General features: G+C 43.0%; 1 protein-coding gene across 1 annotated transcript; it reads left to right on the top strand.

Annotated features, from left to right (window-relative positions):
• The first annotated feature begins 4,855 nt into the window (after positions 1 to 4,855).
• On the top strand, positions 4,856 to 27,425 carry NGB (neuroglobin). The gene is made up of 4 exons (XM_020794371.3): positions 4,856 to 5,100; positions 13,978 to 14,089; positions 19,231 to 19,350; positions 24,751 to 27,425. The coding sequence occupies exons 1-4, from the start codon at positions 4,994 to 4,996 to the stop codon at positions 24,895 to 24,897; spliced, it is 486 nt and encodes a 161-aa protein (XP_020650030.2). The 5' UTR covers positions 4,856 to 4,993; the 3' UTR covers positions 24,898 to 27,425.
• The last annotated feature ends 211 nt before the right edge of the window (positions 27,426 to 27,636 follow it).

The following is a 27,636-nucleotide window of genomic DNA, read 5'->3' as shown; positions in this document are numbered from 1 at the left end:
ACTAAACACGATCCATCTGGAGTAGGAACTGGTAAGCCACTCCAGTATCTTTGCCAAGAAAGCCCCATGGATATGATGCTGGAAGATGAGCCCCTCAGGTCGGAAGACGTCCAACATGCTACTGAGGAAAAGCGGAGGACAGGTACAAGTACCTCCAGAGCTAATGAAGTGGTTAGGCCAAAGTCGAAAGGACGCTCAGCTGTGGACGTGTGTGGAAGTGAAAGGAAAGTCCGATGCTGCAAAGAAAAATACTGCATAGGAACCTGAAATGTAAGATCTATGAACCTTGGCAAGTTGGATGTGGTCAAACAGGAGATGGCAAGAATAAACATTGACATCCCGGGTGTCAGTGAACTAAAATGGACGGGAATGGGCGAATTCAATTCAGTGGGCAAGAATTCCGTAGAAGAAATGGAGTAGCCCTCATAGTCAACAAAAGAGTGGGAAAAGCTGTACCAGGGTACAATCTCAAAAATGATAGAATGATTTCAATATGAATCCAAGGCAGATCTGTCAACATCACAGTAATCCAAGTTAATGCACCACCCACCAATGCTGAGGAGACTGAAATTGACCAATTCGATGAAGACTGACAATACCTTCTAGAACTTACACCAAAGAAAGATGTTCTTCTCATTATAGGGGACTGGAATGCTAAAGTAGGGAGTCAAGAGATAAAAGGGACAACAGGTAAGTTTGGCCTTTGAGTTCAAAATGAAGAAAGGCAAAGATTAATAGAGTTTTGTCAAGAGAACAAGATGGTCATCATAAACACTCTTTTCCAATAACACAAGAGGTGACTCTACACATGGGCATCACCAGATGGGCAATACAGAAATCAGATTGATTATATTCTCTGCAGCCAAAGATGAAGAAGCTCTATACCATCAGAAAAAAACAAGACCTGGAGCTGATAGTGGCTCTGATCAACAGCTTCTTAGAGAAAAACTCAAGCTTAAACTGAAGAAAGTAGGAAAAACCACTGGGTTAGTCAGGTATAATCTAAACCAAATCCCTTATGAATACACAGTGAAAGTGAAGAACAGATTTAAGGAAATAGATTTGATGGACAGAATGTCTGAAGAACTATGGATGGAGGCTCGTAACATTGTACAGGAGGCAGCAACAAAAACATCCCAAAGAAAAGGAAATGCAAGAAAGCAAAGTGGCTGTCCAAAGAGGCCTTACAAATAACAGAGAAGGGAAGAGAAGAGAGAAGGGAGATAGGGAAAGTTACAGAAAAGGGAATGCTGACTTCCAAAGAACAGCAAGGAGAGACAAGAGGGCCTTCTTAAATGAACAATGCAAAGAAATAGAGGAAAATAATAGAAAGGGAAACATGAGAGATCTGTTCAAGAAATTAGAGCTATTAAAGGAAGATTTTGTCCAAAGATGGACATGATAAAGGACAAAAATGGTAGGGACCTTCCAGAAGCAGAAGACATCAAGTGGAGGTGGCAAGAATACACAGAGGAATTATACCAGAAAGATCTGGATGTTCCGGACAACTCCGATACTGTGGTTGCTGACCTTGAGCCAGACATCCTGGAGAGTGAAGTCAAGTGGGCCTTAGAAAGCTTGTCTAACAACAACAAGGCCAGTGGAGGTGATGTCATTCCAGTGGAACTATTTAAAATCTTAAAATATGACACTGTTAAGGTGCTACGGTCCATATGCCAGCAAGTTTGGAAAACTTAGCAGTGGCCAGAGGATTGGAAAAGATCAGTCTACATCCCAATCCCAAAGAAAGGCAGTGCCAAAGAATGCTCCAACTACCGTACAATTGCACTCATTTCGCACGCTAGCAAGGTTATGCTCAAAATCCTACAAGGTAGGCTTCAGCAGTATGTGGACCGAGAACTCCCAGAAGTACAAGCTGGATTCCGAAGAGGCAGAGGAACTCGAGACCAAATTGCCAACATGCGCTGGATTATGGAGAAAGCCAGAGAGTTCCAGAAAAATATCTACTTCTGCTTCATTGACTATGCGAAAGCCTTTGACTGTGTGGACCACAGCAAACTATGGCAAGTTCTTAAAGAAATGGGAGTGCCTGACCACCTTATCCATCTCCTGAGAAACCTATATGTGGGACAGGAAGCAACAGTTAGAACTGGTCATGGAACAACTGAGTGGTTCAAAATTGGGAAAGGGGTACGGCAAGGCTGTATATTGTCCCCCAGCTTATTTAACTTATATGCAGAATACATCATGCGGAAGGCTGGACTGGAAGAAACCCAAGCCGGAATTAAGATTGCCGGAAGAAATATCAACAACCTCCGATATGCAGATGACACCACTCTGATGGCAGAAAGTGAGGAGGAATTAAAGAACCTTGTAATGAGAGTGAAAGAGGAGAGTGCAAAAAACGGTCTGAAACTCAACATCAAAAAAACTAAGATCATGGCCACTGGTCCCATCACCTCCTGGGAAATAGAAGGGGAAGATATGGAGGCAGTGTCAAATTTTATCTTCCTGGGCTCCATGATCACTGCAGATGGAGACAGCAGCCACGAAATTAAAAGACGCCTTCTTCTTGGGAGGAAAGCGATGACAAATCTTGACAGCATCTTGAAAAGCAGAGACATCACCTTGCCAACAAAAGTCCGAATAGTCAAAGCTATGGTTTTTCCTGTCGTGATGTATGGAAGTGAGAGCTGGACCATAAAGAAAGCAGACCGCCGAAGAATTGATGCCTTTGAATTGTGGTGCTGGAGGAGGCTCTTGAGAATCCCCTGGACTGCAAGGAGAACAAACCTATCAGTTCTAAAGGAAATCAACCCTGAATGCTCACTTGAAGGACAGATCCTGAAGCTGAGGCTCCAGTACTTTGGCCATCTCATGAGAAGAAAAGAGTCCTTGGAAAAAACCTTGATGTTAGGAAGGTGTGATGGCAAGAGGAGAAGGGGACGACCGAGGATGAGATGGCTGGACAGTGTCTGCGAAGCAACCAACATGAACCTGACACAACTCCGGGAGGCAGTAGAAGACAGGAGGGCCTGGCGTGCTCTGGTCCATGGGGTCACGAAGAGTCGGACACGACTAAACGACTAAACACACACACACACACCCCAGTCCCAAAGAAGGGTAGTGCCAAAGAGTGCTCCAACTACCGTACAATTGCACTCATTTCACACGCTAGCAAAGTTATGCTCAAAATCCTCCAAGGTGGGTTTCAGCAGTATGTGGACTGAAAACTCCCAGAAGTACAAGCTGGATTTCGAAAGGGCAATGGAACTAGAGACCAAATTGCTAACATCCGCTGGATTATGGAGAAAGCCAGAGAGTTCCAGAAAAACATCTACTTCTGCTTCATTGATTATGCAAAAGCCTTTGACTATGTGGACTACAACAAACTATGGCAAGTCCTTAAAGAAATGGGAGTGCCTGACCACCTTATCTATCTCCTGAGAAATCTATATGTGGGACAGGAAGCAACAGTTAGAACTGGATCAGGAACAACTGAGTAAGACACGGCTGAATGACTAAACAACAACAATGCCAAATGCCTTTACCACATCCTGTGGCAGGGAGTTCCACAGACTATCAACATGCTGGGTAAATAAATTTTTTTGTCTGTTCTCACTCTCCCAACACTCAATTGGAGTGGATGTCCCCTGGTTTTAGCATTGTGTGAAATGGAAAAGAGCTTCCCTCTATCCACGTCATCCATCCCCTGCATAATTTTAGACATCTCAATCATATCCCCCTTCAGGCGCCTTTTCTCTAAAGAGGCCCAAACACTGTAGCCTTTCCTCATAAGGGACGTGCCCCAGCCCAGTCATCATTTTAGCTGCTCTCTTCTGCACCTTTTCCAGTTCCACAATGTCTTCTTTGAGGTACGACGACCAGAAAGGTACGCAATACTTCAGGTGCCCCTTACCAGCATTTTGTGCAATGGCATTATAATGTTGGTTGTTTTATTTTCAATCCCCTTTTTAATGATACCTAGCATGGAATTGGCCTTCTTCACTGCCAGGGCACATTGGGTTGACACTTTCATCCAGCTGTCCACCAGCACACTAAGATCTTTTTCCTGATCTGTCAGAGACAGCTCATAGATGAAACAAACAAACAAAAAAATGTCATAGCATCTTCAAATGCATCTGAAGTGGGCTGGAGCCCACTAAAGCTCATGCAAAGTCAAACTTGCTGGCCTTTAAAGTTCCACAAAACATTGTTTTAACTAAAGCAAAATTGAGACTAACTGCTAACCCTGGATATACGGACTCCTATGGCGTGCGCCTATTTAAAACCGTAACGTAAATCGGATTGCTGAAACACTGTGTTTTTTGTTCTTAGCACGGAAATTGACGGAAAGTTTGGAGCGTGTGCCATGTCGTTGCAGAGAGTGGGTGGACACGTAGGTGGAGGGGCTGTTCGAATGAAAGGCGATGCATGTGGTAAACCTCTGGTTGTGTGAATGCTGCGGGCAGAGCTGCCGTTGAGAGGGCACTGTCTTTTTAAGAGCCGGCAAGGCTCTCGCCGGGGCCAGCTGGGAAGGTGCCAGCGCTCCGGGGAGAGGCGCTCGCCTTCTTGCGCTCGCTCGGGTGCCCCAGGGGGGGTCGCTCGGAGACCAGGCGAGGGCGGAGGGGCGGTTGGGGCGGGAGAAGGAGCCAAGGCTCCCCGGAGTATCATGGCGCTCCCCCGGGCGCCTGCCCAAGGCAGGAGCGCAGGAGCTCTCGGGCTGTCCAGCGGAGCGGCGCCCTGAAAAGCGAGGGGAAGGGAAGGCGGGCAGGCGAGGGGTGTGTTGTGTGTATGTGTGCGTTTGTGAAGGCTCCCGCGCCAGCGATGTGAGTGCAAAGTCCCCAGCTCAGGGAGCGGGAGGGGAGAGAAAAGAGAAGGCATCCTCGGCGCGCGCTGAGGCTCCGGGCGCCCCGGGATCGAGGGCCACCTGTGACTCCTCTCGCCGGATCCGGCCCGCCCGCCCGCGGAGGTGTTCTGCCCAAGTGCCGCCGCCGCCGCCGCCGCCCGCTCCTCTCGCCTCTCGGCAGCCATGGAGAGCGACGGCGGGCTTTCCAGCACAGACCAGCAGCTGATCCGAGAGAGCTGGCGGAAAGTGAGCGAGAGCCCTTTGGAGCACGGCCTGGTCCTCTTCGCCAGGTAGGGAGGGAGGGAGGCGGGAGGACGGGGACGGGAAGGGACGCGGACGCGGGCGGGGGCGCGCCGAGGAAGGCTGGCCCGGGCAGCGGCGCCCGGTTGGGAGTGCCAGACCAGCACGTGTGAGCGCGGCGGACGGAGGGACGGCTGGAGTTGAGCCTGAGAACTCAACCGGGAGGGACTCGGCTCTAGGGAGGGCTCTCGCGGACTGATCGCGGACAGGGAACCGTTTCTGTTTTTGTACGGCAAGTCCCAGAATTCCCCAGCCCGCATCCGGAGGTGGGATTATGGGGCTTGTAGTCCAAAAAGTAACGCTTCCAGATTCTGAGTTTAACGTACGGAAGAAGCAAGGAAATGTAAGCCCCCCCCTCGCCCGTCAACTGAACTCCAAACTTTCCCACCAGTTTGGCGCCCTTTCCAGTTCTCTCAGCCTCTCTTCTTTAGCCTCAGCGCCGGATCCGTTTTGCGCTCGCCGCCCGGCCATCCTGTGTCTCTCTCTTCTCAGCGAAGGCGAACAACTTCCCTCTTGCTGCTGTTGTACGTGCTGTCGAGTTGAATTGGGCTTCATGGCAGCCCTCATGGGCGTTCTAAGATATGCGAGAGATGTTCAAAGGTTGATGTTCCAGTGGTATCGCCACCCCCAGCGAGTTTGCATGGCCCAGCAGGGATTGGACCCTGGCTCTCCTGAGTCCTTATCCACCACTCTGTTTTCCTCACCACACTGGCACTTCGAACTTTCTGCTCTTTCTCCTAAGGAGAGTTCAAATAGGGAGACACCTGATTTTGATCCATATCAACTAACCAGTTTTAATTGTTATTTTCTCCTGGAACAGTTATTTTGGTAAAACCAATAGCTCTTATTTGCCCGTTTGAGATCAAGGCGCTTTAATACAGTACTTTTCATAATAATGGGAGTAGCTCACAAAGAAATATTGTTGCTGGAGAATCTGTATTCTTCCAGCTAAAGAGAGGATAGCATGTAATCTTGAAGGGAACAGTGGCAAATAAGGTCATAATTGCTGTCAATCAAAACATCCTGTCACACCAATCCTTGGAGTCCTCCTTTCATTGTATCCTTGAGTTTGGGTCTGAGCTGAAACACTAGGCATGTTCCGATGACATACAAGCCAGGGTTTTGAAGGAATCCTGGCTTACCAAGGATGTTAAGTATGGTGCTGTTCCCAGTTGCATCACAAGCTGCGTCTCCCACAAACTACTGTATAGAGTTGATCTGTCATGTGCTTGTAGTGTCATGAGGATATGGGCGCAGCTGTTGCTCTGGTTTGTTTTCCTCCCAACAAACTGGCAATAGAATCCACAAGGAAATATAAACCAGCTTGGGAATTCTTTGTGTGTTTTGGGGGGTTGATAAACAAGCCAGAGAGGCAGCTGTGCCTTGGGTTGTGCAACACATTTTTCCAATTCCACAGAAAAGCAGCTTCCCCTGAAATGGGAGCAGTTCAACAGCATGCATCAGCACAGTGTACATAATTGTTAAACCAGGCTTGTGTTAATTCTCTAACTTATGTTATCTGATCTGGGTCCTTTAGCCTTGTAAACAAAAATTTTAAGGAGAGTCCAGTGTAACGTGTATATGATGCCAAAATGCTAAAATAAATGCAAACATGTAATGTAATACACTATTACAAAACTACTACAACAACTTGTCTTTTTGGCAAGTGTTTTTCAACTAAGACGGTTACTGCCACTGAAAGACCTCTGAGATATAACATTCATATCCACCTCAAATAAAGTAGAGAATGCATAATCAAAATGCAGATATTCTGCCATAATCCCAACAAAAATTAGAACCACTGTGCCAGGACATATCAAGATTTGGTTAACAGCACTGTACAAAAAAAGCAGCCCATAAAGATCATTTGTTAGCAAAATGTAAGGCTTGATGTAGTGTCTGTTGGTTTGTTTCTTAAAAATTCAGAACTCCCAGAAATCCTGGCCAACACAGCTAGTGGAAGACCTCTGGGAATTTTAATCCAAGAACACCTGCAGGCCCAAAGTGGCCCGGAACCACTTTCCTAGAGAAAGGGACTTAGCTGTTAGCTTAACTCTTCAAAACACCATCTGGTTTGGCTAACTTGGGTTTTAGTGCGTGTGTTCAAGACAGACGAGAGCTCCAGCAGCATCTTGTTCATTTTAGCAGCTCCTGGAAAAGATTTTTGGTACTTCACTACCAAAACAACAACAACACAGCAATATAGTCCTAGTACATAATCTGAAGGCAAAGGTACCTTTATTAAACCAGTAAAAAAAACAAATCACAAACATGAGCTACCTTTTGACTCCTTTCAACAACTCTCCCAATCTTCCAACCATCACACTGTTCTAACTGTGGGATTTTGGCGTTGCAAAAATCCCTAATTTTTTCCAAGCTGTTTTGCTGAAGAAATTTTACCAATTGGATGAGTCTTGGCAGCAGGCAAAACTGTAAGACTGCAGTCCTTATAGCTCTTCCCAGGGGTGAATCCCTGGAAGCCAGGCACTTATGAGTTTAGGCTTGGAAGACTTTGAATTCTGCATTTAGAAATCTGATATTTTAAAAAAAGACTAACTGCACGGCTTCTAGGTTCCTTCTGATTTTTCCTGTTGCAAAGATACAATTTTTCATCTCATTCTGGAAACAGCTTCACAGTCCTGTCGGCATACACTCAGCTCTGCAAAGTGTATCAGAGTGGCTTCCTAATTGCTTGTGACATAGCTATTGCCAGCGCTGGGGCCAGGTCTGGCCCTCGGGGAGAGGCTCAATTAATTCCGGGATCAGTCCGAGGGCAGAGGAAATGGTGCATGTGAGAGAACAGCTGAGCACCCGCCCAGTGCATTCCATTAACCCCCCAAGCAAAGGAGCAGATAGCTGAAAAATGATGGGACAGAATCCCCAAGAGCTTCAGGAAAGCTGCAGATGTTTTACAAATAGTGAACTTAATTTTTCCATTTGTTTACGAAATCTTAAACAAGCAGGTATGGTTTTCCACCACTATTTTAAGTTGTAATCAGTTATAAATCTTTGAAACAATGCTGAGGTTTCAGTGTATGGAAAAACCAAAGGAAGAAGATTTTCCCAGTGTCAGTTCAGAAGAACAGAGGGTGGTTTCTCAGGTTGGTACAGTGCAGCCATTCTCAATCCCCCCCCCAGCCATAAACACAATATGAAAGAAATGTAGGCCAAATTAGGATTGTATAAATCACGTAGTGAACCTTATAGAGAGGTGTGTGAAGTATTCTTTCCAGTTTGTGGCTCTCTTCAAATGTGCCAGGGGCCCCAATAGGATCATATTGTACACACACATCCCATTGAAAATGGCTGGTATAGTGTACATCATTAGGAACATATAAGGTGGCTTTATACCTGGTCATACTGTCTGTTTATCCTAGGGCTGGGCAAAGTGCAGGAATCTAGAAAGGGACATTTTCTTCTGCATCCTGCACCCTCTGTGGGCCACAGCTCCCCTCCCACCAGATTAGATGCTAGTGGATGTCCACTTTCATTTTTGAAAACATCTATTTTGGGGAAATCGGACGGAATTTCTGCAATGAGGTCTGTGAGCTGCAGGATTCCCACTGTGGTTTAGCTCAATGGGAGGTGGTCTCATCTTGGGGTCTTCCTCATCACCTGCAACGTAATGTAGGTAAGAAGATGGTATTTAGACAGAGCCATTAAATGTGAACTAAACATTAACTATACTCTTTTTTTCTCATAAGCAAATTCAGTAATATCTATTAAGTGAAAAAGAAAGTGGTTTACAAATTTGCAATGTGAACCAAGTTTCAAAACTTAGGGTGCAACTGCATTGGAGAACTGATTTGGAATGATTGGTTCACAGCCTGTATCTGAAATCACAGTGCTTACATAGGGGCATCAGATTGATTTGGGAGTTCACTGTTCATGCTGGTTGCAATGCAAGTCACATTCCAGTCCAGAGCCCAATCTCCCTCCCAGTGTGGTGTAGTGGATAGAGTGACAGACTAGGATTCAAGAGGCCTGGGTTTGAATCCCTACTCAACTATGGAAACTCATTGGGGAAGTGGAACTGGTAAAACTACTCCTTAAATATCTCACCTTGAAAGCTCTACTTTCAGGTCGTTATAAATTGGTTGCAACTTGATGGCGTTTTATTTATTTATTTATTTATTTATTTATTTATTTATTTATTTATTTATTTATTTATTTATTTATTTATTTATTTATTTATTTATACCCTGCCCATCTAGACCGAAATCTACTCTGGGTGGCTAACAATAATAAATAAAATAAAACGATATAATAAAACAAAAACCAACAATAGTAATATAGTTGTAATAACAACAATAAAGGATTCATTGGGAAGGGCAAGTTGTTTTTCTATTTTTAAGTACATTTTTATTTTTACCTCCCTCTGTAAGTAATATATTTCTAAATAATTATTCTTACAGCAGTGAATAAGAAGATATTTTTCACAATTAGAGGTAACACTCACATACTACTTTTCCGATAGTAACATTCCAAGAACAGGGCTGGATTAAAAGAACACAGAACAGAGCAAGGCTTGTAAAGAAAGCATGAGCATGCAGACTCCAGATGGGTGCTTCACTAACCTTTATACTATAAATGTGTTGAGAATGTAAGCGTACCCATTGAGAAGGATGATATCTGAACACTGATCTCTGAACATTGAACATGGCACATATGGATTTTTTTTGTTTTTAAGATAATGTTTGCCAAACTCCCCTTTCTAAAGAAGATTGGCGGTCAAAGATCTATCCATTTGCGAATTAAAAACTTGGTAAAAGTAAAGAGAAACAAAAACAGAGATAATTACCTCATCTTGTAATGAGGCAGATGAAACTTGGGTCTCACCCAGAAAGGTAATTCCTATGAAACAGGCTCCCTTTAGGTGAGCTGTTACAGAATGGTAGATGGCCAACAGTTTTAGAAAAGTATCTGTCCCTTCTCCAGGACAGATTGTTTGATTTATCTTTTTTGTGAAGTGTTTCTTGCAGGCTTTCTAGTCTCCATCTAGCAGTTACATCCGTTTTGGAATTCTAATTTAGGGTGTGTTTACAGTAGGAAAAAGGTAAAGTCACAAGGTTGAAGTCACACCCAGGAAGTCAGATTTCCCCAGAGAATTTGCTTTAGAAGATCACACAAGATTTAGCAGAGAGAGCAGAGGAAACTGCCAATCTGAACCTGTCAGCATCTTATTAAGGTGGCTTTACTGCAGCCATCCAGATTTACAGGAAGCATGGCTACCACAAAACTACCTTAACAAATTACTGCCAATTGGCTGCCAATTTCCTTCTTGTTTGCTTAATACCCCGCAAGCTGCTCTACTGCACTAGTGCTGACACCATATTTTTGGGAGGGAGGAATGATTTCGAGACAAAAAGGTGCTCGTTTGAGGGGAACAGCTCACAAGCCCTTTATTTCCTCTGTCCCCACTTTGAACTAGGAAGCTGCTAGAGCAGCTTCTGGTCACCCAAGTTAAGTGATCACACCTTCAGAACCAATGCAAATACACTCAGATCTGAAAACAAGAAGCTCCAGTGGTGAACAGAAACAGTACAGATTGAAGGGAAAATATATGGGCTGATTCACATTTACTTGAATGTCATGAGGTCAATGGAAAATAACAGGAACCAGACCATCCTAATACCAGATCATTTCCCACATTTGTTAATGTAGTCATACTGTTATTCAGAATATAGGCTTAGATCTCCTGGTTGATGAAACCATTATTTTACATTTGTTAAGACATTCTCTTTTCTACCTCACGTGTGAAACCCAGTGGGATTGTACCATGTCTAACTGAGAACGTAAGTCACTCCAGAAATGTGTTGCATAATAGACTCTCAGGCAGTCCTAATAGCCAGGAGACATGTGTTCAGCATAAACAGAAAATGATTTTTTGAATAACATTCAGCCTATCAGGCTAGGCTGATGTGTGAGATGATGGGGTTAAGAGGGTGCTGTGGATAACACGCATGCATGAAATGCAGTTTGTCAGTGGATTTTGGACTATGTCACAGAATGAGGAAGGGCAAATTAACTTCAGTGCTCTCTGAAGGTGACCATCTTTTAAGCATATAGGAGAACAAGGGTAGTGGGGTCTTTTAGTTGTTGTAGGGGATACATAAATCTTGCTGAAAGGAACTTAGGGTTCCTTTGAATATCAACGGCAGTGGATCTTCATCCTGTTCTCCAGCCTTCTCAGACAACTTCACTGGGCCTCCCACCCTCTAAAGCTGATTTGAGGGCACACAAGACTGCAGGGAAATCCATTCTACTAGTGGTTTATGCTTTGCTGCTGGAACAACAGGACTGGATGCAGTCCTCTGAAAGACCAACTTAACAAAGTGCAGCTATGAAGAGAATGAAGACTTCTTACATTTTTGACAGCAATTGTGAGCAGTGCAGCACCTATGGTGAAGTAAATGAAATGTACTAAGCTGTGCTGTCAGCTCTTTCTTTTCTTTCTTTTCTTCTTTTCTATTTTCTGGAAAAAAGGCCTTTTTAGTAGAAGTCTTCCAGTAGTCTTGCAGAATGTCACAGTTCTTTCTCAGTTCCAGGTCTGTATTCCTTCATGGTATGAATTAATTGTTTCTCCCTTTCTGAAATAGCCAATTTCCAACATCCTATCCTTGTCATGCGATATGATTGTGATGCTAGATCATGGTAAGCCATGCTGAAAGCATTGGTTCTGGTAGCAGGAAGGATGTGCTCTATCACAGTGATCCCCAACCTTTTCGGGGCTGCGGACCGGCTGGGGGGAGTGAGCTCCATGAGTGTGGGGGGGTGTTGGAGGCATCCCCATGCTCATGCGGTGGGCATGTTGTGCCTGTGTGTGTGTGTTGTGCTCTCACGCATGTGTGTGAGCGCGACATGCCACTGCCTGCATGTCACACCCACTGCAAGCGTGATATACCCACTGCAAGCATAACACGCCCCTGCATGAGGGTGTGGGGCAGACCTGGACAAAGTGCGGCCCATGGGCCACATATGGCCCGCGAGCCGCTCCTGTCCGGCCCACCAGTCATTGCTCCAGTCCTAAAAAAGTTTAGGGAATTAACTATGTCAGCCTTGTAGTTTGTTCACTGCAGGGCCTCACCCAATGGGGCTTATTACTACCCACAAATTGGGGGCCTATTACTACCCAACTAATGGGGGCCTATTTTTAAGTAAAGATGGTTCTGCTCCCGAACATAGTTCAGATTTTTCATGTGGCCCCCTATAGAAATTAATTGCCCACCCCTGGTGTTGGGGGCTGGTGGAGATCCATATCCGCGGCCCAGTTCCGGCAAGCCCACAGACCGGCACTGGGTCACGGACCGGGGGTTGATGACCCCTGCTCTATCGGAAATTCATTACTGTATTTCCCCCCTTTCTTGAAAATGGGGTGTTGGATTTGGAGGCGAATGAGCACTTAAAGAGGACTAAATGCCAGAGTCCTCTGCCCCATTCCTTTTCTTCGCTGTTGTTGCTGCCTACCATTGCTCCTCATAAGAACATAAGAAGAGCCATGCTGGTGGCTGAGACCAAAGATCTATCTCGTGCGGTCTTCTGTTTGTACTGCGACTATCCAGATGCTTTTGGAAAGTCAGGACATGAGTGCAAACAGCTCCTGCCCATCTCAAACATATGGTTAGTGATGAAAGCATGGAAGAGGAAGAGCAGCTTCTCACTTGCTTTGCATTCCTCTTTTGAGGCAGATTGATCTCAGGAAGAGAATGAGCAGATGGAAGGTGTGTTAAAAAGTTGGCTCCACTTGGGACATCAGGCTCAAGGACACTTCCAGATTTGGAGATGATCCTTGGTGGCAGATGAGTCTCCTGAAAAGATGAGTCCCCTGGGAAGGGCTTCTGGAAGACATAAAGGGAGATTAGAGGTTATGGGTTACACTCAAAAGTGTTTCTGGTCGAGCATCCTTTATCTTTTAATAGCCAACCAGATGAGTATGGAAAGCTCATAAGAGGGAGTGGCAGGAGAACATTGATGAGATTCAGATACACACAGACCCTGAATGCTGAACAGGGATCTCCCAGTAGTGCAGTCACTCTCCAGGCTGAATATGTCCCAGTGGTGCTGAACAACCTGGCAAGGTGCATCTTTCTTCCCTCTCTTATCTGTCCTTTATAGAATTGGGGAACAGAGAGAAGGAGGAGGATGTGGCTTCAGTTGGAGGAATAGAACAAAAAAAAATGGAGTAAGCAAAAGAAAGGCTTACTTTCTTTCGCTTACTCCATAAGCATAGGGGTGGGGTAAGAGGATGGGGGTGGGGGAAGAGGATAAGCAGGAATGGTAGCAAGAGGAGACTCAGACCCTTGGAAACATCTAAATACATGCCCCTTTTAATTTCATAGATGATTACTGGTGGCAGTTAATGGCTGCTGCATTCAGTCCCCTTGGCCTCCTGTGTAGTCCTGCCTGCTTCGAGCCCAGTGTGACAAAAGAGATGAGAAGGCACACAGAGATGGATTTCCTTAGTTCAGCGGAAAGTAGTGCCATGGTTCCATTTGTGCCTGGCACATTTCTTCAGGTCTTGCAGTTGTAAAGGAACAGGCTCAGTTATACTGTACTGAAGGGTGGTGGGAACTTGGTCTCCTGTTAGTTTGTTCTCATGAAGAGAGAGAGAGAGAGAGAGAGAGAGAGAGAGCTAGAATTGCCCAGGAGTGGGCGGACATCCATCTCTCCCTCACATGGTCCCAACTCAACCTCCTGTTGTGTTTGGGTGGCTCTCTTGGGTCTTGTGTGTGGGACATCTTCAAAAGAAGCTGTGATGATGCACAGGAGGGAACAGCAGTTATTGGGATGAGATGATGATCCAGGGGCTTTCCTCTTTGAAATGCTCGGAGATGGAATAAGTAATGGGTTCATGTCTTGTGTTTCAGGTTGTTTGATTTGGACCCTGACCTATTACCACTTTTCCAGTACAACTGCAAGAAGTTTTCTACTCCTCAGGAATGTCTCTCATCACCTGAGTTTTTGGAGCACATTAGAAAGGTGAGAGATGCAAAGATCTTGCCCAATAAGTATCTTGAATTATAGAACAAATTGACAAATTGCAGGTTGAATTAGGAGATGGTAGTGGCTAGTGTTGGACAGTGACTAGGGTTTCAATTTAAAAAATGGAATTGCCAATAACTTTTTAATTTATTAGCGTGATTGGGGAGAACAAGGTAGAACTGAGTGTCTGTTTTTGGAAAGCAAAGACACAAAGTTTCAGATGAATGGATATTTTTTGTTTAAGAAAAGCCTTTTTATTTAGATTGTATTGAAAGAAAGATATATATCCCATTGTGTTTCTTGTGGACCATTCTTCTGAAAATAAGAGATTGCAATTAAAGAAAGCCACTAACAATATATTACAGTGTCTCAACTCAAAAGACCTCTCATGTGTTATTCCTTTCCTGCATCAACTTTCACCTGTAAAAGAGGAAGGAAGCTGGATTACAAGTTTTATCAAAGTCACAGCTGCTCCCTGGAGTCTAGCAGTTGGAGAGCCTCTCTAAAAATGTGCCAAAAGTGGACATTTGGTCGTTCAAGCTTCCTTCCACCCTGGACATGTTCATGGAACCAAATCAAAAGATGTTACTAAGTGTGTGTGTGTGTGTGTCAGACTTCCCACCTTCCTGAATTCAAAGCCTGAATCAAGGTTCAAATGGTGTCGTTTCTGAAGGAAGCCCACTTCACCTTCCAAACCGGTCCAACTAGATTTGTTTTGCCTTGAACATCAGGCTTTGTCCTGATCCATTGCTCAAAACTCCCAGTTGTTTAACAACAGGAGCAGTACAATTACTTCTCCGAGCCCTAAATTATATTACAAAGAGGAAGAAAACTTGTACTAGCACAGGATGGATGGTTGTGTGGATTGTGACTATAACTGAAGGGTGTTCATAGTGATTCCTTGCCATCCTGGAGTGAAGGACTAGGGAGGTGCTGCAGGATTTGGCCCTTGGACCAGTTATTTAATGTTATTGTGAATTACTTGGATGAAGGAATAGAGGGATTTCTCCTCAAATGTATATATAACGCCAGACTAGAAGTTGGGGGAGGGCTATTATCTAAGAGTCAGAGTCAGGATTCAATATGACTTGAACAGAAAGGAGAACTGAGCCAAAATAAGCAAAACAATTTGAACAAGGATGCATGTGAAGTGTTAAATTTAAGCAAGAAAAATCAGATGCACAATATAGGATATGTGACACCTGATTTGCTAGTACTAGGTAGGAAGAATCTCTAAGTCTTAGTAGACCACAAGTTAAATATGAGTCATCAATTTTGTCCCACTCAAGGACAGTAATTGTAGCACTCTGGACATCATAGTTGAAAGATACTGTCAAGCTGAAAGGATCAACAGGCTGGTAAAGCATCTAGAAACCAAGCCTTATGAGGAATGGTTGAGGGGGCTGGGAATGTTTAGTTTGGCAAAGATTAAACAATGATAGGTCTTAAAGCTTCTGTCGAGAACCTTCTCACAGTTGCATCCACTGCCCACTGGTAATTAACTTTATAGTCAAGGCCTAAATGTATTGCTTGGTTGTATGAGTTAGTAAAAAGTAAGGTAGGTCATACAAACCTAAAGTCTTTATGTCTCTCATATATAACATCCACAGCTGTTTGAAAGATGTTTACTATTTAGAAAGCAACAAAGGATATTTGGCATTTAAAAAGCAATAAAGGATATTTGGTCTTTAAAATGTTCTGCTTCAACCGAAGTCTCTCTCGCCCTGCCTTTTATGTTTGGTTCACCAAGAAATGTCACTTAATCCAAACTCTCGATTTTCAACAAAACTATAGTGATGGATTATTATTTTTTTCTTATGTGATGAGGAATGGAGAAACATTAGCCAATCACCTGGGACAGATTGTCATGAGTTTTGACTTCTCTGGACCACTTTTGCCTAATTGGACCCTAGTAAAAATTCCCTGAAGATGGGCATTTGTGTATGTGAATTTTTAGTTTACAGATAATGCATTTTGGAAAACAGCATAAATCTATCAACAGCATTACACTAGAGGAGGCGGAGCTTGATCGCAGTGAAGCCAGCAGCTCCCGGCCAATAGCTCCCGGGAAAAGCTGGAACCACCCAGCCCTTCATCCCTCTAGAAAGTGGGGAACGGAAGGGGAGGCCAGGAGAGGTCACCCCCAAGCAGATGGTGAGCCCAGAAGGTAGAAGATTTGGCAGCAACCATGTCTTTCTTCCTTCTGAAAATTCACCCAAGCATGGACTGGAGACAGAAGGCAATCTTATGGCAGAAAGCTGTGGGAAAACTCCACCCCCAATTCCCGAAGAAGGAGAACAAAAATACGTCCGAAAATACACAATAACAAAGTAAGTCTTTGATTTATGAATAACCTCATTAAGATGTTAAAGAAACTAAAGTGAAAATACCTGATCGAAAGGAGAGAGGAAGTGGCGAGCTGGCATGCCAGCCTGTTTTGTTTCCAAAGTGAACTGACTTTTAAACAACAAGTTTATAACTAGCAGACTGGCTCAAGGTCAGTGAGATAAGACAGCGAGACGGAAAAGTTTGTGTTTCTGGAAAAAAATCCCAGTGGAAATATTACTCAACAGTCTTTAAGGAATTGAAATCTTGTTAATGCTGTACAGTCTGGATTCTTCTTACTAGTTTCAGTGGGACTTTGAAAATAAAAGCTTGTCTTTGGAGCAAGAGGTATAAGCTTGTGGAAAGAAAAAACAGGCGACGAATTATCAGCGTGGCGACATAGATTGAAGACCTGGAGAAGCCCTCTAGGAGCTACCGACAGTGAATCATCAGCCTGTGAGTGAGAGGAATTTAACAGAATAGACTGAGGACTTAAAAAAAGTCAGGGCCGGAGTTACTGAAGGACTATAACAATATTTTTTTGGAGAGACTGGTTCCCTGTGTTTGCTGCGTTCAGACTATCTGAATGTGTTGTGGATTTTGATAATATTGCTATAATATCTGGATAAGGATACTATTTGGACAATAACTGGACAAAAAGGGGAGGACATTTCTGGGGGGGGTTGGTTTGTTGATAAAATAGTGGAATCAAACAAAAATAATATTATTTACACAAACTATATATACTGGAGAGATGGAAATGACCTCCAAAAGGTTGGGAATTTTGCCAGATAATGAATGGCTGGTTACTATGCAAATGACAATAATAACAGGATTCCAGATGGTAAATGAGCGCCTTAATCAGGTGGAAGATCTTATCAAAGGGAAATCAGCAGAGGTAAAACAAAAGTTGAATGAAATGGCTCTAACTCCAAAACAATTTATACCGAGAGCTATGCCAGGTACTATAGATGAGAGTAAGAGTTATTCTGTGAGCTACTTGGCTATAATAGCCAGAAAAGGTGATGTTAAAAATCAGACTACTGTCCTGCACTCAATTTTATTTTCCCAAAACAGGAAGAAAACAGAGTTACAGAAACAAGAGAAGGGCACTAAGAAAATGTGGGAAGTGCTAGAAATGGAGATCTTTCCAGGCAGGCTGAATGCACAAGACAGAAGGAAATTGAAAGAGGGGATGTATTTTATAATTGGTCTCGATTTCCTGATAGAGTTGGAATAACTTAGATTTAAATTTAAATATGAATGTAAGATGATATTTAGAGGATAACCAAATAGTATATAAAGTTGTTTTTTGCATTGAAAAATGAATAGACCAGATGCATGTATATTTAATATGAATAGATTGGATGATTGTATACTCTGTGTTCTCCTATCTTCAAAACCCTTTCCCCATCCCTTACACTTCCTTTTACCTTTTGTATTCCCTACCCTATTCCTAGTAGTTTAAAAAATAAAAAAAATTATAAAAAAAACAAAAAACAGCATTACACTAGAAAGAAGTTTAAGGTCATTTAAAAAATTAAATCTTCTCTGTAGCATGACAGAAGCAAGCAGGAAGGACAAATAAAGGCTAATTCCAAGAATGAAAAAGGATTGATGTTAGGGAGCCTGAAAACCTTTGCTTTTTCACTAGTTTTCAGTTTCTTGGATGGCTGATTTTAGTTTTATGTTCTTTGTAGCATAGAGATACAATTTGTGCTATCTTTGTTTTATAGTTCTCTGTTTCTCATGTGTGTAACTATATTTGAAATACATTTTTGTTTGTGTTTGGATTAATGTAGGGTACTTTTTATTAACTTCCTTGAGCAACTGTCTGTTGGAGAGTAAGGATACAAAAATACCAATCAATCAGAGAGCAGCCCTAAACCTAACATGGAAGCAGTTTCCAGATGTGATGGTTTCAAACATTTAGGTCAGTCTGTGGCATGGCGGTGTGAAGGTCAATGGCTGTTCTACTTGGCAGGGTCACTGTTGCTCTGAGGAATGTATAACAGGGCTTGGTGAAGCCATTTCTGTTTGCTCCCTTTTATACTGCCATGGCTTATAGAAAGCAATAGACTGTTGGCTATTTCGTTTGTCTAAAAAATCCTCATGTATGGTTTCAAGCCCCATTAAAATGAAAGGAATATATTGCCAGCTAAAGAAGTTTAGGATTGGGCTGTAAGTGGTTTTACGTATTGAGGGGAGAGAAGGTGGGAGGAGTGACAGAGGAGTGAGAGTGACTGCATTCAGATGTAATTAGGAATATTTCTACTTGTCTTCACCTATCTGATAGTGTGGCTGTTACATAGGAGCACAGCCTCAAAGAGTGCCTGGGGGATTCTGAAGGTCATAGTTCAGAAAAGTGACATGGGGATTGTACATAAATGCTGCAGTACATGGGCCATAATAGGCAGGTGTGTTGGCAAACCATAGTTGTGGGATCCCAGCACATGTAAAGGCTGCAAAATAGATGTGTGCAAAATAGATCAGGGTGCATAGTGACATGCCTAAGGTCCCTATGCACTATCTGTCACAAAAATATTTTTTGCAAAGGGAATTCTGAGGTGAAGCTGACCCTAGAATCACGGAAGTGTGATGATACAGACTTACAGGCATTTTAAAACAGAAGGTTGTTCTAACATGCTTTTGGTTCTTACTGGGCTGTAGAAAGCTATGGAGAACTGCAGCAAAAACCATTCAGAATCTGTTGTGATATTTGCAGGAGGCTTTTGAGAAAAGGACATATTTTCTTCTTCTGTTGAGGAATGCCAGACCTTTCCTGTTGTTTTACTGTTCTCTCTGCCTGGTAGGTGATGCTGGTAATAGATGCAGCTGTAACCCATTTGGAGAATCTACACTGTCTAGAGGAATACCTTACCAATCTGGGTAAGAAACACCAAGCAGTTGGTGTGAAAGTGGAGTCTTTTTCGGTAAGCTGCTTTTCCAGTCTATGATATACCTGCCATATTCTTGCCTTCCCATAATTTTTCCTTTAGCTCTTCAGTTTATATGACCGTAATTAATCCTATAGGTGTGGAGATTCACAATGAATGATGGTACCTACAAAATGTCCTGTCTATATGTTACTGTGCATTTCTGAAGACAGAGGGAGCTCACACAACAGATCTGACAAGTCATGCATGAAGCTTATAAACCCACAAAACCTCAAGCATACCAGTAGTGGTTGTTGACCATCTTTTCAATGATGATTATCAGCATTTACTATTGTATGCTTGAAAACTGAGGAAATATTGGGACATCTTTGTAATTCACCTAGGTTTGATGGCTTTTATAGGCACCACAGTGCCATTATGTTTTCCACACACCATAACAGATATAACAGAAGCTTCGCTATTTCTTTTAAAGCAGACTAAAAGCCACTCGATGTGGTAAGCCTTCCTCAATTCGGTGTTGTCTAGATGTTTCAAAAGATGACCCCATTTATCTTCAACCATTCATTGACTGCCCTGTCTTGAACTGATGTAAAAAGCAGTGCATAACATATGGAAGGCACCATGCTTGGAAATACTGTGTCTCAGGAAAAGAAGCAGCAGTGCTTCTGAGTAGTTTCTGGCTTTAAAAGAGTAAATGTTTCAGCAGCCAAACTACATGTCTGAATGGCTGAAATCCTGTTGCTTACTGTAGTAAGTTGCTCTAGAGTAGGCCCATTAAGCCAGTGGGGAATTGTGTGTCAACTCCGCCATAAATTCCATTTATTCAAATGGGCCTACTATAACTGTGACTTCTTTTATTGTAGAAAGTTGCAACAATAGTAGGTCGATTTGAATCAGTAAAGCTTACAGAGGACTTTGTTTACCAACTCCACACTGATTCAACAGTACTGTAGTGTAACTTAAATAGCTAAGCAAAAGGATTTCAGGCAATGTATGTTTTTATATGTGTGTCTGCATGTTCTGAGGGACGTGGTGGTGCTGCGGGCTAAACCGCAGAAGCATGTGCTGCAGGGTCAGAAGACCAGCAGTCATAAGATCGAATCCACGCGACGGAGTGAGCGCCCGTCGCTTGTCCCAGCTCCCGGCAACCTAGCGGTTCGAAAGCATGCAAATACAAGTAGATAAATAGGGACCACCTCGGTGGGAAGGTAACAGCGTTCCGTGTCTAAGTCGCACTGGCCATGTGACCACGGAAGATTGTCTTCGGACAAAATGCTGGCTCTATGGCTTGGAAACGGGGATGAGCACCGCCCCCTAGAGTCGAACACAACTGGACAAAAAATTGTCAAGGGGAACCTTTACCTTTACCTGCATGTTCCAGATATTAATGGAAGCAGGTGGCAGTCTGAACTGAGATCACCCAGAGAACAGAAATTTTAGTTTTTTGGGGTAGCTTCCTGTAGCCAACCTGGCTTGGGGGGTTCTGGGAGACATGGTTCCAGAATCTAACCTTTCTTAGCTCTTGGACTTAGGTTTGAGTAGAAAGCAGTCAGCAGTTTTTATGCTGAGTTTTCAATCAATATTTCCCACCATCTGGAAGGGCTCCTTTCTCTGGAGGCAAGCATTGTTCCTAGTCTGGCTCAGCTTCCCACTGCTACCATTTCAAGATGTGCAAATACACATTTAACATAACATGAGATTTGGCCTGAATTTGGTCGGTGCTATCGCCATCTGCTTTCCTGCTCCACACTACATTGAATCAGAGAAATAAAAGAGGGAAAATCTTACCAAAGAATAGGAGAATAGTTGAGATTATTTGTCCATTCAAGATAAGAACATTTATAGCTTTGTTTCTTGTTGCCATATGTAGGGTTGCCACACGTCTGGCAAAAGGAGGACATGTCCTCCTTTTCAGGATCATGTCTTCTGTCCAGTAGGCAAAACTAAAAAACTTTAAAATGTCCAGCTTTTGTATCTCCACCCCCACCCCACCCTCCCCCACCCCCTGCAGCTGAATATCTCCCTGTTACTTCCTTTGTTGAGGCACTTGTAAATCCTCCGGTTCTTTCAAAGACGGGAGATAAGGTGGCTTGATTATTTAGGGCTGACAGCCCTGGGTAGTCAATCCCCAGCTTGTGGATGGCTGCTTCTGCCTGGGAGCTGAATAAGGCAGGAAGGTGCAAGAAAGATGGATGGAAACCTGGACAGGAGTGAAGTGAGTGCAATTGCTTGCCTGCCGGAGGGGAGGCTGTTCTGGGGTTTGTGGGGGTGGCGGTTCAAAGCCAGGGAAATAGGGGCCAGTCCAGTCCCTCCTTTCTCCTAAAGCCGGGGAACAGGAGGCACTTTTATCCCCCCTTCTGCCCTGATCCCCCTGACTCTGGGGCATGTGCAGAGTGTGTTTCCAGGTCCAGGAGCATATGCAGAGTTATCCCCCATGCTTGTGGGAGCTGGAACACACACATACATACATACACCCCCCCCCACACACATACACACACACACACAAGCGGATTTCTCTCAGCTTGAGAAATTGCAAAGGGTGGAGAAAATGGCTTTGTGTGTGTGTGTGTGTGTGTGTGTGTGTGTGTGTGTGTGTGTGTGTGTGTGTGTGTGTGTGTGTGTGTGTGTGTGTGTGTGTGAAAATCCATTTTCTCCATCCTTTGTATTTCTCAAGCTGAGAGAAATCCACACCTTCTGTTTTTTTCTGGTTCTTATAAAGGGTTTCAAATCGTCACACAACTTTTTAAACTTTTTATTTCACTTTATTATGCTTTCATTAAAATAAAAAAATCAATAAATAAAACAAGGGGGATGGGTCACCATTAAAGGAAGGAATAGATTGTCTCCACTGGTCCTGGGAACCCAGTAAGTGTATATGTAGATTTGTTTTGTTTTGTTTTTATTTTAAAACATTTTTTAAAACAAGAAAACACAGTGGGCAGTGGATTCTGAGTTTTGTAGTCCAAAAATGTAACTTTCCCAGTCTTGACCTTTTAAGACTGAGTAGGTTGAATGGTTATGGTATTGCCCCATGATCAAAGAGCTATTCTCCCCAATACCTAATTCCAAAAGTGACATGCCCCCCACCCCATGCACAGAGCCCCCCCAGTATGTCCTCCTTTTCCTCCTTTCTGACTTTCTATGTCCTCCTTTTCGTAAACATGTATCTGGCAACCCTAGCCATATGAGAGTATGTTCTTGCTTACTGAAATGAGAAAGAATTAGAGAAATCTCTGACGTGGTGGTAAGTTTCCTGGAAAGGATGGGAAGTGGGGCAAAGGTATGTAAGCTCAGAGAAGGCAAGAACATTCTTTATTTCTATTGTATGCACACACCTTTTCCCTTCCTTCTCACTGCACCCAGGAACTCTAACTTCTTTCTCCCATCCTCACTTGGGAACTGAAGTTTGGGCAAGTACTTCCATCTCCCATCTGTGATCCATCTGGCAAAAAAACTACTAAGGACAAAGGTGGATATAGTCCTAAATGGAAAAAAAGAGTTATGTAAGAGCTGCATATATGTGGGGTGAATTTCCATTTGAGCGCCAATGAAGAACATAGCCTCCAGACCTCCATCTCTTTCCCCCTCTGTTCCTTCTATACAGCCATGTCTAGGAAGTGTTACCTATTAGATTATTATTTTATTGGACTACAGCAATGCTCATCTTAACAGTGACGCACTAGATGCAGTGTTTTGATGTTCACATGCTTTTTCATGTGATTACATAATATATGGGGTGGGATGGGCTTAAGATGGAATCACTTCCAATTAGATGGCCAACTCCATGTGGACATCCTGTCACCTTTGGATTGAATACGTTGGGAACTGTTATCCTGTATCTGGCTCTGTATTTTGGAGTGGGAGGATTAAAAAGAAAAGAGGATAGCTAAGAAGCATGCAAAAGAATGAAAGGATCTTGAACTAAAAGCACAAGCATAGAATGCTTCGCTGCCCAGTGATGGGAGTTATAGGAATCCAGACTCTCCAGTAAGGTAATATCTGTATTAAATTAGCTGTGTACTGTCAAGTCAGTTCTGACTTCTGTGGCACTTTTCAGGGCTTTCTAGGTAGAGAGTACTCAGAAATGATTTGCCATTCCCTTCTTCTGGAACTGTGCAGATTGCCCAAGCCCACACAGGCTGGCTCAACCTGTAGGAAGCATAGTGGGTAATTGAACTCCCAACTTCTGGCCTCAGAGCTACCTCACTGAGCTTGGATCAGCTAAAAGATCCCAAAATACTGACTGAACTTTCAAGGTGTTTTGGTTTAGGTATTTAGCAAAGAGGAACCAAAGAGTTAAAACTGTCATGGCATTAAAGCCAGAAATCATGAAGTTATATCAATCTATGATGGAGTCCTGGAACAGACTTGCGTACCTACTGGGATTAATCTCTTTTTAGGTCCTCAAAAGATTGAGGTTACATCAAGGCTGTCGGGGGGGGGGGAAGAAATCCTAATAGGATCCCCATTAAAAATGGAAGCAGAAGTACACTATGCCTCTTACCCAGATCAGTTCTAAGCAAAATACAAAGCCTTGTCTCTGAGGCAAATAATTAAAAAGAAAGTGATTTAGCAATGTTGGAGATTAATTTTAGATGTTATAATAGGTAAAAAGTAAAGAAGAGCCAAACTGGGTAGTATTGCGTAGTAGTTGTTGTTTTGTCGTTAAGTCGCGTCTTACCCTTCATGACCCCATGGACCAGAGCACGCCAGGCCCTCCTGTCTTCCACTGCCTCACAGAGTTTGGTCAAATTCATGTTGGTAGCTTCGATGACACTGTCCAAACATCTTGTCCTCTGTTGTCCCCTTCTCCTCTTGCCTTCACACTTTCCCAACATCAGGGTCTTTTCCAGGGAGTCCTCTCTTCTCATGAGATGGCCAAATTATTGGAGCCTCAGCTTCAGAATCTGTCCTTCCAGTGAGCACTCAGGGTTGATTTGCTTTAGAATGGATAGGTTTGTTCTCCTTGCAGGCCAGGAGACTCTCAAGAGCCTACTCCAGCACCACAATTCAAAAGCATGAATTCTTTGGTGGTCAGCCTTCTTTATGGTCCAGCTCTCACTTCCATACATCGCTACTGGAAAAACCATAGCTTTGACTATGTTGACCTTTGTGATGTCTCTGCTTTTTAAGATGCTGTCTAGGTTTGTCATCGCTTTCCTCCCAAGAAGCAGGCATCTTTTAATTTTGTGGCTGCTGTCACCATCTGCAGTGATCATGGAGCCCAAGAAAATAAAATTTGTCACTGTCACCTAATAGTTAGTGGCCACATAAACACAGCCTCTCTTCACTCCAATCCTGAAATTAAGGTTTTTATCTTGAGGTGGTAGAATCTTCCTCCATTTTGGGGCTAAAAAGGGAGATCAATCAATTACATTTGCTTTGAGATGTTTGCTTTCTTTTTGCTGACATGCCTGTCTCGTCTTTCATTTCTAGACTGTGGGGGAATCCGTGTTGTATATGCTGGAAAAATGCCATGGGCCTGCCTTTAATCTGAATGTTCGGGAGGCGTGGACCAAGCTGTATAGCACTGTGGTGAAAACCATGAGCAGTGGCTGGGAAGTTTCTAAAAAGGTGGAATAAACCAACGATCAAGATGCCTGCGGAGCAGTTTTGGCTGTTAATCATCCAGTACATCTCTGAAGAGAGAGCAAGCTCACTGTCTTTCAGAGTAATCTCGACAGCTCTCTCTCTCTCTCTCTGTCTCTTGTTTACTTCGGCATTTACCGTCTCTCTTGTGATAATGTCATGATGCTCCCACATTTCTGTGTAGCAGTTCCACAAATCAATTTGCAGAAGGCAGGAGAGAATCAGCCTGGAATTGCAGCTATTGGTAATGTCAATGTTGTGGCTGCATCCCCTCCAGAAAGTCTTGGTGTAGCTCTTTTCCCAGTCTCTTTAGGAAGAAGAATTTGTACAGATCTTTTGGGACAGAAAGGTTCATACACCAGCCATTCCATTGGAGGTGACGGCCTGAGTTGGTTTCAGTGAAGTAAATCAAAAAGATGTGCATTTATTTGGAATTATCTAAGCAGTATAGCTTTAAATCCCCTTTTAAGGGATTTTGTTTAACTGAAAAGGTCCCCTTCGTGCATTCAAGGTGTGGGATGGTGAGGTGTTTGAAATGCTTTGGACAAAATAGCAACTTGATAGCAGTTGGCAGTCCTATGGATGTAAGAATAACATCTTGTAGTAAAATTAGTGACAGATGCTGCTTTGGTTCTAGGAAATGGTTCCAGAATTTGTCCTGGTTTCTGGCCAAAGGGAGTGCATTTTGTAGCATAAAATCCATTTATTGGCAGCTGCCCCTCCTGTTCCTCCGGAGGTGTTTGATAACCACTTTCTGAATGCTTGACAGAGTGGATTTTTCCTCTGTACGTTTTAATTAAAAGCAGCTTCCTAGCTCTTGTTGTGGCAGAAACCATCTTGAAAGATTAGATATTTGGAAAATTGTGTTACTTTTTGATGTGATAAATAAACTGATTAAATCCAATTTCCATCCCTGAAGGGACTTCAGATATGCTGTACACCAACACCCATCAGTCTCAGCCAGTGTAACTATATGTTATCTTCAAAACATCCAGAAGCTCGTGAACCAATGGAGAGGTTGATTTTATCTTTCCCTTTGATTGGCTTTTTACTCCAGAAACAAATCAATCTACGGAAGAAAATTCTGGGGATATCAAGTGTAGGTCTTGATAGTAGGAGGATGCAGAAGGTATATATTGTCTTTGGGGATACAAGAATCCCTGCTTGCTGGATGACAGCAGTTTTTATGGTTTTTCTACCAAATCTATTGCCTCATGACGACGGCCTCAGAAAGCATTCCAGATTGCTGATTGTTCCACAATTACTAGGAGTAAGTGAGTGGCCAAATTTTTTTAGTGAGTGGCCAAACTTTTTTTAGCTGCTCACTAGTGACCTTTTTGTCTATGCTTTACACATGATTAATTGTAAACTGTCAGTTTTGGTGCAAGGTGGTATCTTGTCGTTATATTTGATGTGCACAACTGCCTGATTTTGTGGAGTATGTATGAATGATCTTCAAGAGCCAGTGGAAGTAGCCATCTAGATTTTTTTAAAAAAATTTCTTTTGTATATCATCAGAATCTGCAATTTATAAATCATTTGGTGTTTTGGTTTATTTAGAGTTGTATTAAATACTATCTTTAAAAAAGGAGATATATGCCTCCCCACCACCACCCAAGGAAATGATACCTCTGTCTTTTTTTGTTGTTGTTGTAACTCCAAAAACAGCTTAGGGAACACGGGTACTCTGAAAACTGTTAAAACGGAATAAAATGTACAGTGGAAAGTTGGGAAACTTATTTACTGGCCTTGATTTGGTGTCTCCAGCTTCAACCCACACAAGACTCGTGATGCCAGTTTTGGACTGGAGTCTGCACATCATGCTTCCTCTTTTTGGGGAGCTATTTGCTGATTTAGCCCCCTTTGCAGAATTTTCATTTTATAAAAAGGATGGATGTGGGTCTTCTTGTTAAAGAACTCTCTGGATCTTGAAGAATTCTTGGAAGATGGTATCTCTCACATCTGCACATCATGGCAATGTAGATGAACCATGATGATGGGGGTGAGGATGAAGAGGATGATGAGCTTCTCTAATTGTTAAGCAGGAGCTGAACCTCTTGGTAGGATGAAGAAAGAGCAAAAATAATGGAGTTTCCTCAGTATTTGAGACTGCATTGGTTGTGTGACATATTTAGCACATATGTTTCTTACTTACATAAGCAAGTCAACTGTGTTAGGTGCACTGACTATTAGCTGGGGGAAGGAGAAGGGAAATCCTTATTGAATCCTCACCAGAATTATTTTCAAGACTTGAATTGTACTTGTATCTACATCGTGTGTGTGTCATGGCCTTATATATACATAGTCTAGTGGCTCATAACCATTGTGATTGAAGCAGCAGGGGGAGAAGACAAACCAACTTCTGCTTGGTTGTACTGTTTCACACTGGAGGTGGTAGTTCACGTGAACCAATGAACCTCCACCTAAAAACATTTGGATGTAATTCTCTCTGCCCTATTGTTTCTGTGAGTGCCATATTTTGTTGAGTCCTTAAAAAAAGTGAATAAACAGTCAAACAAAAACTTGCTCTTAGTGGATGTCAGACTAGTTTGAGCTGTTACGTCTTTCTTTTGTTACATTTTATGCACTGGGAATGTGTTCGTGTGAAAATCATGTAAGAATTATGGCTGCACATATATTCAGGCCTTCTGAATGGTCTGATTTGATTCAGAAAGATTGGATTTCTGGTCTGGATCCAAATAGATTCAGATCTCCTGCCTGTCATCACACTGG

The sequence above is a fragment of the Pogona vitticeps genome, chromosome 1 (genome assembly GCF_051106095.1).
Source record: "Pogona vitticeps strain Pit_001003342236 chromosome 1, PviZW2.1, whole genome shotgun sequence".
Lineage (NCBI taxonomy): Eukaryota > Metazoa > Chordata > Lepidosauria > Squamata > Agamidae > Pogona > Pogona vitticeps.
This window is presented reverse-complemented; position numbering and strand designations above follow the sequence as displayed.